The 13,636-nt window shown below is 42.6% G+C and overlaps 1 protein-coding gene across 1 annotated transcript in view; it reads right to left on the reverse strand.

Moving 5' to 3' along the window:
• The window catches only part of LOC125756412 (epoxide hydrolase 4-like), a 6,790-nt gene extending 2,957 nt beyond the window's left edge, over positions 1–3,833 (reverse strand). Inside the window, exons 1-2 of the mRNA XM_049411177.1 lie at positions 3,696–3,833; positions 2,236–2,372 (exon numbers count right to left, since the gene is read on the reverse strand). Coding sequence (XP_049267134.1) covers positions 2,236–2,372; positions 3,696–3,833 — 275 coding nt within the window. The remainder of the gene's footprint in view (positions 1–2,235; positions 2,373–3,695) is intronic.
• Between the last annotated feature and the right edge of the window lie 9,803 nt (positions 3,834–13,636).

Raw genomic sequence — 13,636 nt, forward strand, 5'->3', positions numbered from 1 at the left:
TTTATACCACCTATATCTTTTACGCTTCTGTACAGCGCGCTTTTTAGGCTACTTTCCAGCCACATTGCATCGTATCGTAGTAAATCATTGGTCACATCTAACACTCCATTATTTGTCATGGTGCTCTTTGGCCAAGCCTGGCCCTTGCGCCATTAAAACCCACATACCATCATCAAGTAACCTTTCTGCTTCAACTGAAAAATGTGGCGTTTTGATCAAAATGTAAGTGGGACAGGAACGTTTTTGTAGGTTCACTACGCGTATCTAAAAATCTAGCCACTCAAGATTTTATTCCAAGTGAATACGCCCTCAAAACTCCTGAGCTCCATTCAGTAATAATAATAAGAATTGTTGGGGTTTTACGTCCCAAAACCACGATACGATTATGAGAGACCGTAGTGGATGGCTCTGGAAATTTAGACCACGCGGTGTTCTTTGACGTGCACCTCAATATAAGTACACGGGCCTCAAGCATTTAGCTTTCATGGAAATGCGACCGCCATGGCCGGAATTCGATCCCGCGACCATCGGGTCAGCAGTCGAGCACCATAGCCACTAGAACATCGTGACGGGTCACCTCATTCTGTGAATTGGAACATGCGCCATGATGTAAAGAAATGAAATGCTGATTACTTAATGATAGGTATTTGTGCAATAATTAGTGCGATTTTTTAATTTTGTGGAGGTCCGCGGCGTGTGGCAGTTTATTTGTTATTAAAGTTTCTTTTTTCCTCGGCAATTCTATTAACTAAGGGGCACTGAAGTGATATACTAAACCAGTTCAGGTTAATAAATCATTTTTCCGTGCAATATCACCGTTAATTTCCCGGCTATATGGCCACTATTGGAGGAGAATATTAAGATCAATGTCTAATTTTGATGTCGCGCCGAGAATACAGAACCTTAATGTGAGATCTACACCACATATTTGAGTATTAGGTTTCACCTTGTTGAACCTGAAGTTGAACCTAGAACCAAGCATATGAGAGCAATATGGGGAATTATGGCGTAGTGGCTACATCGCAACTGTACTTGCAGTAGGCGCTGTATAGCAGTTTACAACGCCCAATGTAACGCGCACAGACGTTCCTTCCCTCCACAGTAAGGTTGCTGTGTTCACCGAGAAACGAGGCAAGGCAAGCAAACGAGAACGTCATGCGAACAGGGCCCCGGCCACATGGCTATCACGTTGCACTCTGAAGACAAAGCTGAAACGTCCTTCAACTATGTGTCAAGACGTACGCCACAGGCATATCATATTATTCATATCGAAACCGCTAAGCACACGAAGACAGGGACAATGAAAACGACACACAGGGCGCTATGTTGTTCGGGTCGTGAACTGTCAATCATATTTCGTGGAACATTTTCTCGACCGGACTTATCCTCTGCCCACGACGAATTTCTCGTCAACTAAGAAGCTTTTATTCCTGAGAAATCCGCGTGCACGTCATTGTAGCTTTGTGCTTCAGACAGGTGGCTGGCAGATGCTCCTTTCATGACCGAGGCCAGAAGACAGAGCACCGTAACGAAGGATTTTCAACCATCACAACCACCTCGTGTGTGCCGCTGTTCACTGTGTGAGATCGTCCGACCATTTAGTGTGGCCGAAGTAGCTAAAGAATGTCGTCGCTCTAAATTAACAATTCATGATATATCCATTTTTACTTACTTATGTAATCCAGCAGACCTTTGACATCCTGGATCAGTAACGTCATCACATATTCTTCGGGATCATGTGGTTTTGTAGAAAGGCCATAGCCCGCGTAAGTCTGGAGCCACAACGCTGTTAGAAGAACGACAAAAATGACAAGAAGTCAATGTACTTTTGCAAGAATACGGTGTGGTCCTTGCAGGGGATTAACGTAGCAATAAATTAGCGCGTATTTTTCACTCAAATACTTGCAGTCACACAAAGGGACGCAACAAAGTTCTAAAAGCGTACATTGGCGTAGGCTCACTCAAGGCGCTTTAATTTTGCACTGCCCAAAATGTTGTATTTGATTGTACGAGCTTTGCACGCAATGACCTCAACATTACTGACGCCTCTTCAGCTACGCTGCACATGCCGAAATAGACATCTAAAACACACGAAATTCATTCTATGTTTTGAGTGACATGAAGGCGCTTAGGAACCACGCATTATTATTGTACTTTTTAAATGTTAGCTTATTCTTAGTTCTGTTTACCGCACTAAATGCTGTTGTAACTAAAATACACGGCAATCATATATACCAGAAATCGTTGGCGAGAGCAGGAATCTGCCTGTTCCAGATGTACCAGAAGTCGAGGAATCCGTGCAACAGAAGCAGCACAGGACGATCTCGAAGTGTACTTTCGCAACCTTTTGACACGTAGTGAACAGTAATGGACTGAAAAAAAGAAGTTGAGGCTATAATTTTACTTTCGTACATGGAATCTTTTCGGCTTCAGGGTAGCCACAGGCCAAGAATTTGCAAGAAATTCCTGCCTATTTCTTAATAGGGACACACTCTACCTTTTCATAACTAGCCATCATGGATGCTTAGCTCATTTCCGCGATCGTACAGCACGAAAACCGAAGCGTACGGCGTGACACGCTTTATCCATAACGTCGTTGTAGGAAAAGTGAACCATCTTACCAGTGAAACGTGTTAACAGTTACTGTCCGCGCCATTTATATTACAGCTGTGCAAGGCGTAGCGTATTTTATTTCTTTCCACGTTGCAGCAATTTTAAATTCAATCTTCAGTTGTAGTTCGTGTGTTTTTTTTTTTCACTGTAGAGTCGGCCATCACATCACCCAGTGCTTGATTCCTTTAGATTTTTTTTTTTGTTACTCAGTGCGATTCAGTGATTTTCATCACTAATAGCGCCTTCGTTTATATATAAGTTGAATGCAATGGGAACCACACGCTTCCAAACTGTCAATCATATCCTTACAAACAAAATCTAAATGTCTTTCACATTGTCATTTACTAAACGTACGTTTCTACTTAAACAAATGAAGCCGGAGTTGGTCTAAATTTCTTATCCATTATCCAAGATTGACTTTATATTGACCAAGTTGACTTTATATTGACTAGAATGAAGTTGACGTGTGAATACACCGGTTACTTCATCCATATTCGCTTAAAATTACCTGGCAGAAGTTCCCATTTTAGATGCAGACGTTTTCCTGTGTTCCTTACTTGTTTTGTTTTCTCAGATCAAATGTAATTCTGTCACTTGAAGTCAACATGGTGAGTGCTTTATACAGCAGGGATACGCCAAATCGCGCGCGCGCGCGCGTGTGTGTGTGTGTGTGCGTGCGTGTGTGTGTGTGTGTGTGTGTGTGTGTGTGTGTGTGTGTGTTGTGTGGTGTGTGTGTGTGTGTGTGTGTGTGTGTGGTGTGTGTGTGTGTGTGTGTGTGTGTGTGTGTGTGTGTGTGTTTTGATAGGATCTAGACCACTTAAATCACTCGAAGTAGCTGTTGAGCACTCTTAGGGAAGACCAGGAGCAATGCGTACCACATTTGGGCGCTTCGGTGTGACAAGCGTGGCACCTAAAACACTTGCGCGACACCGAGGTTGTCCCAAAAATATTGGACCAAATTATTGGACTAATGAGAACACATCACATACGATGTCAGTTCATGGGCCCTGATAAACGCGCCCATTTAGTACAAGCAACGCAGTGCCTTCTTAGTAATATCTCGATAAACGAGTAATACGTACAGAGAGTTTCACAGTTATGTGGTCTCCGTAGCTGCGATTGCTGAAGTCTGCCGGCTCTTGGCGGTTTAAGGGCTTTAGGATGCCTTCTCCGTGCCACGATATTTGCAACTTGACGTACGCCTCCATCCAGATCCACATGGTACTTCCGATAGCAAGGACGATAAGTCTGCCGATACTTGAAGGAATCATGTTGTCGTGATTGCCTCAGGTACCATAAATTGCGAACAATCTGAAAAACGAGGCAGGATAAGGGTAAGTTCCCGCTGGAATTTAGTTTCGATCTGTATGTTGAGAGCAATATCACAATTCTGTGGAAACTTTAGAGCACTACCGCGGTCACCGTTTGAATTCGGGGTTTACGCGTACTGCAGTGATTCCACTCTTGCTAAAAGCTCTCGTTTATTCGCCTTAGAGAGTTCATATCTGCGCACCTTCTACGGGCAATCGTCTTTGCGTTTGCATAAGTGGTGAATTTCGCGCACGCGCAGAACACCACAGCTGCGCAGTATTCTTGCTTGAAGATCATTTGCTTTAGCGGACACCTTTTTTTGAAGTAATCTAAAAGTAATTTTTAAAGTAATCTTAAAATAATTTTAAGCATCAGTCTTATCAATGTGCGAAAACCTTATTTATTTTCAAATTAGCATCGTACGGTTTTTACGTTCTAAGAATATTGAATACAATTAGTAACTCACTAAACTAGAGGGCAGAAAAATAAATAAACGTTAACATAACGCTTACTTGAATTCATTTGTCAACGTAACCTTATACTTGCAATTACCAAGAGCATTGGTTGCACAAAAGCCTAGCAGCAAAAAGAACTACGGCTGTCCAGCCGCATATAATAGCCATTACAATCTCTTGTTCAGATACGCTGATGTAGAGTTTTCGGAAGCCACCATTTTAAAGTTTACCTTGCTTGCGCTATGTTATCAAATCCTCGCGATGTTGAATGTTTTCTTTTTTTTGCTATTGCCTGGACACTGGTCGCCGAAATGTGTTTTCTTTAGTACAGTTGTCATGAATCCACGCCATATTACTGGCTTCCTGAACGCAGTTCTTGTTCTGTGATGCATGGATTGAGAGCCGTAAAAGCTCCGTGTTTGAGTAGTTGCGGTGTCTGTCTAATCGTCTGTTAAATCACAGTTCAACCCTAGGTATGACCACAAAATCGAACACAAAGTTTCTACAGTCGCCTTGGATCTAATGCGTTGTTGTTTGCATATTACGCAAGAAAACAATATAGACAGATTTGTACGGTTTACTGCACGAATGTCAGAGTTTTCGTGTTTGGCATGCCTAGGTGCCTTTATTAGGTGAATTGCCATTTTACGCGCCCATTCCATATATTACCTATTTTAAATTCAATGACAACGTGTCAAACTTTCGAAAACTTTGAGCTGTATGATTACGAAAATTATCTCCACAATATCGGAAGCTCAAGCTGTCGACTGGAGTAGGATCGATGAAACTATTCCTAAAGCGATGCTAAATGAGCGTGCGATTGACGGCTATTCAAAGATTAACGTGAATGATTGGGCGAGTTGGTGCTTTATTGCACAAGAAAAATTTAACGCGCCGATTCGCAGTAATCGTTCGGCGCTCAGGCCAGACGTGCAATTTGCGCCACTCAACACCACTTATCATCGTCATAATTGAGACTGCCATTTATAATCGTGATAAATGCGCTGACGGCGTCACCTGATACCTACGAATGTCTTTTGCCTGCCGCCCTCGTGTGGCTGCGTAACCTAACTCGGTCTGTTAATTTCATAGCAACTGATGCTGCACATCCTCAAATTAGATCCATACTGCTATGTGCACCGCTGAACTACCTTATAACGACTCCTTACGGTACTGCAACGTACCGTACAGTTTCCATTCCTCTGAAAAAGAGTGCCAAGCTGACACGACAACGCTTCACCTTCCTCTTGCAACATTATTTCTAGTTATCATGGAAGCCTGCCATTGGAAGACGCTAAAGCTGTATGGAAGCATTCTGACACCTTGCTGCTCGTGAAAGAAATGATTCCTTCACAATAGCTTCTGTTTGCAAACAAGGGCCCGGTTAACATTGCTCATAGGCGCTTCCTGACTGCGTCTTTAGGCCTTTTGCAAGTGTGTGCGAGACTTCGGCTAACCGCACGAACTTATTTTTAACCATTCATTGTAATAAAGATATGTGTTTCGACGCGATAGTGCGCCTTTATAATAATAGCTGCTGGGCTTTTATAGGAGCCAAACTCTCGATACCGGTATGATGCACGCCTTGGTGGTGCACTCCGGAATAATAGTGACCCACTTGGGGTTCTTCAATGCGCAAATAGGTCTCAGTACACGGGTGTTCTTGCGCCCGTACTGTGACGCAAGCGATTCAAGCCGCTTCTGGTTACACTTCTCTCCTCGCCAGATAACTCATGATAGGAACGATCTTTCGATACGATTGCATTACGCACCGTGGCAAGAAACACTACGCCGTAAATTCGCGCTAGATCGATGTCGCGCGGACTTACCTTAGGAGATATAAATATCGGCGCAGTCACATTCGGCCAGTTTAGAAATTTCCGAAGCTGAGCTTTTGCGTTGTTGAATGCAGGAACATAGGTGTCGAGAAAGGCGCGATAGATAGGCTAGAAGGCGAAGCGCCATAGCTTGGACAATGAAGTCTTTGTTCAGGCTTCGGCGTAAGCTCTACGGAAGCGTTTGTTGTCTTTTAGAAATTCTGAGCTGTGGGTTTTATTTCAGAGCAGGTACACACGTCAGCGAGGCCTAGCCATGAGTCTGTGACGAAACACCGCGTTATTTTTTTTAGCATTTCAACGCGAAGACACAACTGTCGCTCTATTTATGTGGTTCATTTCCACCGCGTTACGTCTTGAGTTCATTCACAAAGGTGTTGTGCCCCGCAACGTTCGTCTAGTGGTTACGACGCTCGACTGCTCACCCAAAGGTCGCGGGATCAAATCCCGGCCGAAGCGGCTGCATTTTCTATGGAAACGAAAAAGTTTGAGGCCCGTGTACTTAGATTTAGAAGCACGGCAAAGAACCCCAGGTGGTCGAAATTCCCGAACCCTCCACTACGGCGTCCTTCATAACTATATCGTGGGTTTGGGTGTAAAACCTCAGATAATATTACAAAGGCGCTGTATGCATTAGAGGTTATGCTCGAAATGCTGGAAAATCGCCGCATACTGTTATAACGGCTATGAAAATAGCTCGTGTGGTGTTGTGAAAATATCTCGTGTGGTATCAGTGAACGCTTACCGCAGAGGAAACTTCTGTGTCAAGTGAAGATATTTCGGCGTCAGTGTTACTGCGAATGCGACCACATGCAGGAGAGAAAAGTAGCACGCATGCTTTTTCGGCGCGTTGCTTCTAGACCTTTTCTCCAGAGGCTTTCAAGAAATTGCCCAACGCCAAGGTCATTCTCGCAAATGTATGCGGCAAAGTTGGATAGTGGGGCAATGCGGCTACCACCAGAGTCTCTTGTCATCTATCTATTGCCCAATGCCTACAAGTGGCTGGCAATACACGCGCAATTGCTCTTCAGCAAGGCGGACACTGCGTAGCTTGCGAAAGCAGCTGCTAGACTTGAGCTCGATAGAAAAATGTGCCCCTGAATTGTACTCGTGGAATTTTACTTACGTCACGTATACCGTGCATTTTTTCAGCTTTTCATATTGTCTTCGGAATATTTCAGCATTGTTGCTGCACACATTTTTTTTTGTTGCTCTATATATCCTACTATTCGCCAACCGATATACCACGCTTTTTCTATATTAGTTATTTACATATTACCTGCATCGCAAAGCCATTACATAGGATGGGGAGAGACAAAAACATCACCAAAAAGATCAGCACATATATATCAGCACATGCATATATATATATATATATCAGTGCCGGGCAGTATCGAAGATACATGTATCTTCGATACTATCTTAGATACTCCTTGGGTATCTTGTATCTGTATCGCGATACGTCTCGCAAGACGTGTATCAGTATCTGTATTTCCGATACATTGAAGAATGTATCGTGTATCTTAAGATACAAGATACTGCGATCGCAACACCGCGGTGCGAAAAAATAAACGTTAGTTGAACTCCGATTCTCAAGCTGATACTGCTCCCACTAAGCCACCAGATTAAAACTAAAGACAATGACATTATTTTATCTTTCCGCCAGAGTTTTCCAGCGAGGGCAGGTGATGAGCTCTGAGCGTCCCTATTGAGGAAGCAGCGTCACGTGGTGGCGCTCGCGTCGTCTCGACAAACGCGCGAACGTCTACGCCCAGAAGACATTTTGTTTTCACGGTTTCTTTTTTTTCTCTCTTTAGTTGTGTCAGTGCTATGTCACTTGGCTCTTAGCTACTATCCTGTGCCGCGTGCTCCAATGCATGCGGTGTCTTTTGCACAAATTCTGATGCCACTGTAGTGTCGTTATCGAAGTTTCTCTTGCGTTGTGCGTTGTTACGAAGTCTGAAGAATGCAAGAAAAGGGGCTGCTTTGCGTCTCGTGGCTTTCACACATCGGCGATTTCAAGGACTTCGTCGATGCAAGTTTGACTTACATGCAATGAGATTGACTTCTATGCAAATAATATTCTAACATCTATAGCACCACCGGTATCGATGCTGGATTAACAGAACAAGCATTCGCTTAACAGAAGCTGTCTTGGCGTACATCTCCTATTTTTTTATTCAATGAGTTTTCAAAATCACAATTGGATTATTAGCACAAGTTCTTTTTAAGTTGTCCTTTTTCATCCCATGCATTACCTATGTCTCTGTATTTCTTTTTTCGGGTCTGCTTACGGCAATATGTCTTTAACGTGCCGGCAACGTAAGCTCTCTGCATTTTTCTTACGTTTAGCTGTCTGCATTATTTCTGCTACTGTTTACAGACTTATATTCTACTTAAGTTTACTGCTATGTCAAGGCTACGTTGAGAACAAATATACAATAATCTGCGCGCGCTTCGAGTATACAGTATACAAAAGTTCTGCTTACTGCATAGTAAAATATCGAAGTTGAATTTTCACGATAATAACGTAAATTATTAGGAGCCATCTCAAGGATGTTAGCAAAGGGATTGGAGAAACATTGTTATAGAAAATGCTCTGTTTTTCTAATGAGCGTCTCAACGAGTCGGTTTACGCTATTTTAGATATAAGCACTGAATTTTCTGTGGTCTTAACTTAAATGCCTAATTGTCATTGCTATTAGGGGTTACCAGCCGCGGTGGTCTAGTGGTTATGGTGCTTGACTACTAACCCGTAGATCGCGGCGGCCGCAGTTTGATGCCCGCGTGCTTATATTTAAGTTTTATAACACCGCGTGCTCGAAATTTCCGGAGCCCTCCACTATGGCGTCTATCATTATGATATCGTGGTTCTGTGGGATTTTAAACTCAGCAATTATTATTAGCTCTTGGGAGTGCCGCCTGTGTCGTGTTCCTATACTTATTCGCTGTGTTTGATACACAACCGCTTTTCTATTTTACTTAGTTATATTTGTTTTTCTTTCTTAGTCTCCTTTAAATTTTTTTACTGTTACTAATCACCAGGTAATCGGAGCTTAAGTGGCAATATAGTGTGAATAGCGGCGCTGTCCTGCGCCACTTTGTGCACACGTGCACACAGAGAACACGTCTGACATGTTTTCTGGGCTGCAGATGTTCTCTCATCAAAGAATAATTGTTAGAAGATCGCGCATTATTGAGTACGTGGCTAACGAAGGCTTTACGCCAGCCGATAAGTAGAATATAAAAATAATTGCAGTTTTATGTCCTCTACGTAAACAAGATGCGTCGCAAAGAATGTCACTACCAGCGTTCTCGCTGATGTGCTACACCTGTCCGGTGATCGGGTATTGCGAAAACCGCGATATGTTTACGGGCAAGGTAAAACTTGACAACGGTATTTGCACGATCGTGCGGAGGCTTGTTATTTAAGATGGCAGCCCGCTAGCTGGTCCGCAAGCAGAGCATCGATCGACTCCACCCAATTTAAAAGCGGCAAGCAAAAGCCGTTATCAGCGAAGTGTATAAAGAGCTGTCATGGTAAGCAGCTAAAGCAACTCCAATAGGTTGTTTTCGAACAAAATTAATATACTTTCAGCAAGAAATACAAAACTTCGGAGATACTAACAGGCATTTCATTCAAATGAAATAAAATGAGTCGCAGTTAATAAGCTTTCAAGCGAACATTTTCGTGCATCGGCCTTTAGTGCTACATTCCCGTATATACAGATATATAATAACAAATTTCCGAATGTATCGAAGTATCTTAAGATACAATTGGAATGTATCGTATCGGATACAATCGGCGTTGTGGTATCTTGTATCTGTATCTCAAATACTTCTTGCCTGAGTATCTTGTATCGTATCGCGATACAATTTCAAAGTATCTTTGCCCAGCTCTGATATATATATATATATATATATATATATATATATATATATATGTACAACGCGTACTGGAGCATTATCCAAAGAAAACTTACTGTGGTTACTAGATTCCAAAACAATCAGCAAATACAGTTTTTATTTCAGAAGTGATTTCATACCATAAAAAAGTCATCTGATATATTTATAAATCAGATACCAATTTCATTTTCCAATTATCTGCTGTCGTATGCAAGAAGGAAGAAAAGCTAAAAAAACTATGTGAAACGAAGCTCTAAGGAAACGTAGCCGTCGCTTGCAATTAGACATGTGCGGAGATAGCAAGCTGAGGTAGTCCTAGAAGGTGGTATCTTGAGTACTGGAGGATAAACAAATACGCACGCTCGTGTACCTTGATTAAGTGCGCAGTACAGAACTCCACGTCGTATTATGAAGCTCTTCGCAACAACGTACACCGTAATAAAATCCTGGTTACAGAACATAATTCGATTTCGACACCTTTCTAATGCGCAAATGTGTCATTGCTATCAGAGACACACAGAATTTATCGGGAAGTTAATCTCATCGTAATTGTAATTGTGGCGCTGATCGCTATACTCTATTAGCTCTATTAGCCGTTAAAAGTTTGAACGCAACATTTTAGGCTTATTTTTCTAGCAAAAGGTCGTGTGTTCATTTTGTGTAAACGCTATTACTTTTAAAAAAATATATAAAAAAGGTACCAATAAGGAGGGGACTACATAATGGTCAAGCATTGAATTGTTTACTCAGCAACGCTCAACTGTTGTTGAGGCCAAAACTGGGCTTGAAAATATTCGTCAGCAAAATAAACAGTGGAATGCGTTGGCTTTCGCTAAACCTTCTTAAGGTTGAGAAGTGTTTGGGCATTGATTCTTGATCATCGGTAGGCAACAAACGCCGGAATGTAATCTTGCATGAAGTGCGTTGTAGTTGCCATACACAGGAATTATTGAGAAAAATCACACCTTTTCGGCTCTGAACATCATTAAAAGTAATCTGAAGAAGCCTCCAACATAGTTTGCTAGTCGCATAACTATCATGAATCATTGTCTTCAGAGTGGCTTTTAACAGCATTATTTCAATATTACGCGTTTATACTTACCTGAAAAAAATACATAAACAAAAGGAAGGTGTAGAGGTGTATTATCTCTCTCTATATATACTTACCTGAAATAATCTGTTTCTCCTATTTATGTTGCCTATTAACGGGTATTTATTAAGGCGGAATTTAATGAGCAGGAAAATCCGGGGTAGTTGGTGTCAACACGAATGGTCCAAGACACAAAGTGATGGAAGTCGGCAAATATTCCTACGATACTAAAGTTACATTTTCTGTGCTGCTGATGACGGGGATGACTGTTTACGGTAGCTGAGTCCCTTCTAGTAGGCGGGATGTCATCGGACACCCACTTATTTAGCAATTCACACGGCGTAAAACCTAACGCAGTACTGTGCATCTGTCAGCGATGTTTGCAACGTTGACTCCTCGGTCTAGAGGAGGCCGATGTTGAAGCTGCTATTGATGATGATGGTATCAAACTGCGGCATCGCTGTTTGTAGTGTGTGGGCAGATTTATTGTTCCTACGCGTTAGGCAGTCTATCTGTGTTGACTGCTGTTGAACACTCCTCAGTTTGCAATGTGCGCACATGTGCAGCTGTGCCCGGGATTCCTCGCGAGATAGAATGACACTGCTGATGCTGCTGTTGTTGCCAATTATGGTGAATTTTGGCAGAGTTCTATTTTATGGCTCGAAAATTTAAAACACTCACACGTTGCACAGTTCACGTTACATGACACCTTAAGTTTTGCTACCGACTATAAGAGAAAATTGTCCACCGACGTCGCTGCACACATTTTGATGCGGTGGCTGATGTGATGATGGCACGTTAACATGCGCCTGCCACGCAAATACTTACGTAGCTCCACATGTGATTCCTCGCCCGATAGGATACCGTCATAGGGCAATTTTTCGAAGTAAATTTCGAGCACTGGCGGCGCTCCGTGGCAGAATATTTGATTACGACGTAGGGTGCCTGGTTTATATTCCTACGGTAACTCGGATTTAGTTCCCATTATTCTCGATAACTGGGACACACAATGGTGGCAGAGAGCATCGCCACCAGACTCGCAATTGGAATGACCTCAAAACTACTTGCGGTGTTATAGAGAAGCAGCGAAATAATTCTGCAAGTTAGGGAACTGAATCCGCCTGCGGTGTTTAGTGAACTACTATGTTCCATGGCAATGTGCAGCGTCATCATACAAATGCTCTTTCCTCTTCCCCATTTCTTGACGTCCACTTCGATCAGCTTGTATGAGCCCGCTCGAACTTTGAGTAACAAGTCCTCTATTTGCACACATGCTCTAAAGCGCGAAGGCGCCTTTTTAGTGCGTAGCACATTAGGGGCTCGGCTTGTCCTCTATCCACTGTTTCATGTCGAATGGTCACGCAGCAGTCAATACAGGCCTAAAACAATACAGGCATAAATAAACTAAGACGGTCCCAAACAATATAAACTACAGAAATAGCCAAGAAAGAATCGCAATCATTTGCCTAAAATCTCAAAAAAAAAAACGTTCTCAAACAACCGGCTGATACCCGCGCCGCGCAAGAGAGGGCGCCACCGCTTCGGCAAGGGCACGATTGCCCACGGCCTGTTGCGCGCGTACCTCCAGACTGGCCGTGGATTGCCACGGGAATCGCTGGGTTGCCAGTGCTATGCACTTCCTCAGGTTTCACGGTAATGGAGCTGCATTAAGCGCAGAATTTAGAACTACGCCAAGACCTACACAAGAACGACATTAGCGCTACGTTAATCACAGAATTAGCCCTGGATCAGAGCAGAACTAGAGCTAAAATAGGCGCCTTATTTAGAGTTATTTTCGACAGTACGCATCGACATATAATTTTTTGGGAACATTGCAGTGCCAGCACGTATGTTTCATTCATTTTAGTGGTATAATACTTAGACTGCGTACTCGCTTTGCATCTATATACCTTTATCTTCCGATGCTCTCTTCCGCTGCAAGGCAGATATCAAGCACAGAGTTGCCAGTTCCGCTTATAATAAGCGGATTTGGGCTACTTTTTTCACCGAGTCGCTTGTAGAATTTTTCAGTCGCTTGTCGTGGTTTTTGGGCTTGTTTGTGTTTTTGCTACAAATATAGTTATTTTACTGCGTTTCACGTTCACTAATAGAGCCTTTGTCGATGACTTTGTGTAATTGAGTGTTGTAATCAAACACACGCTGGAGTACTCAAGAAACATTGTTCATGCATTGGCAAACGTGCATTGAGAAGAGTGCAGACCACCCTAAGACTATGTTAGAATGTAAATACGTGCTTTCGCTCATAGTTCCGCATACATTCCCTTCGCATTTGAGTGACTTCTTATTATAATTAAAGAATATTTTAAAGAATGAGAAAATTTATAAAGCTTCCGCTTCTTTTGGGCTTCTTCGCAAAATCCGCGCCGCTTTCTTGGGCTTCTTTTGGGATGATTATTTGCTTGTTA

Source organism: Rhipicephalus sanguineus, chromosome 11, assembly GCF_013339695.2.
Source record: "Rhipicephalus sanguineus isolate Rsan-2018 chromosome 11, BIME_Rsan_1.4, whole genome shotgun sequence".
Taxonomy (NCBI): domain Eukaryota; kingdom Metazoa; phylum Arthropoda; class Arachnida; order Ixodida; family Ixodidae; genus Rhipicephalus; species Rhipicephalus sanguineus.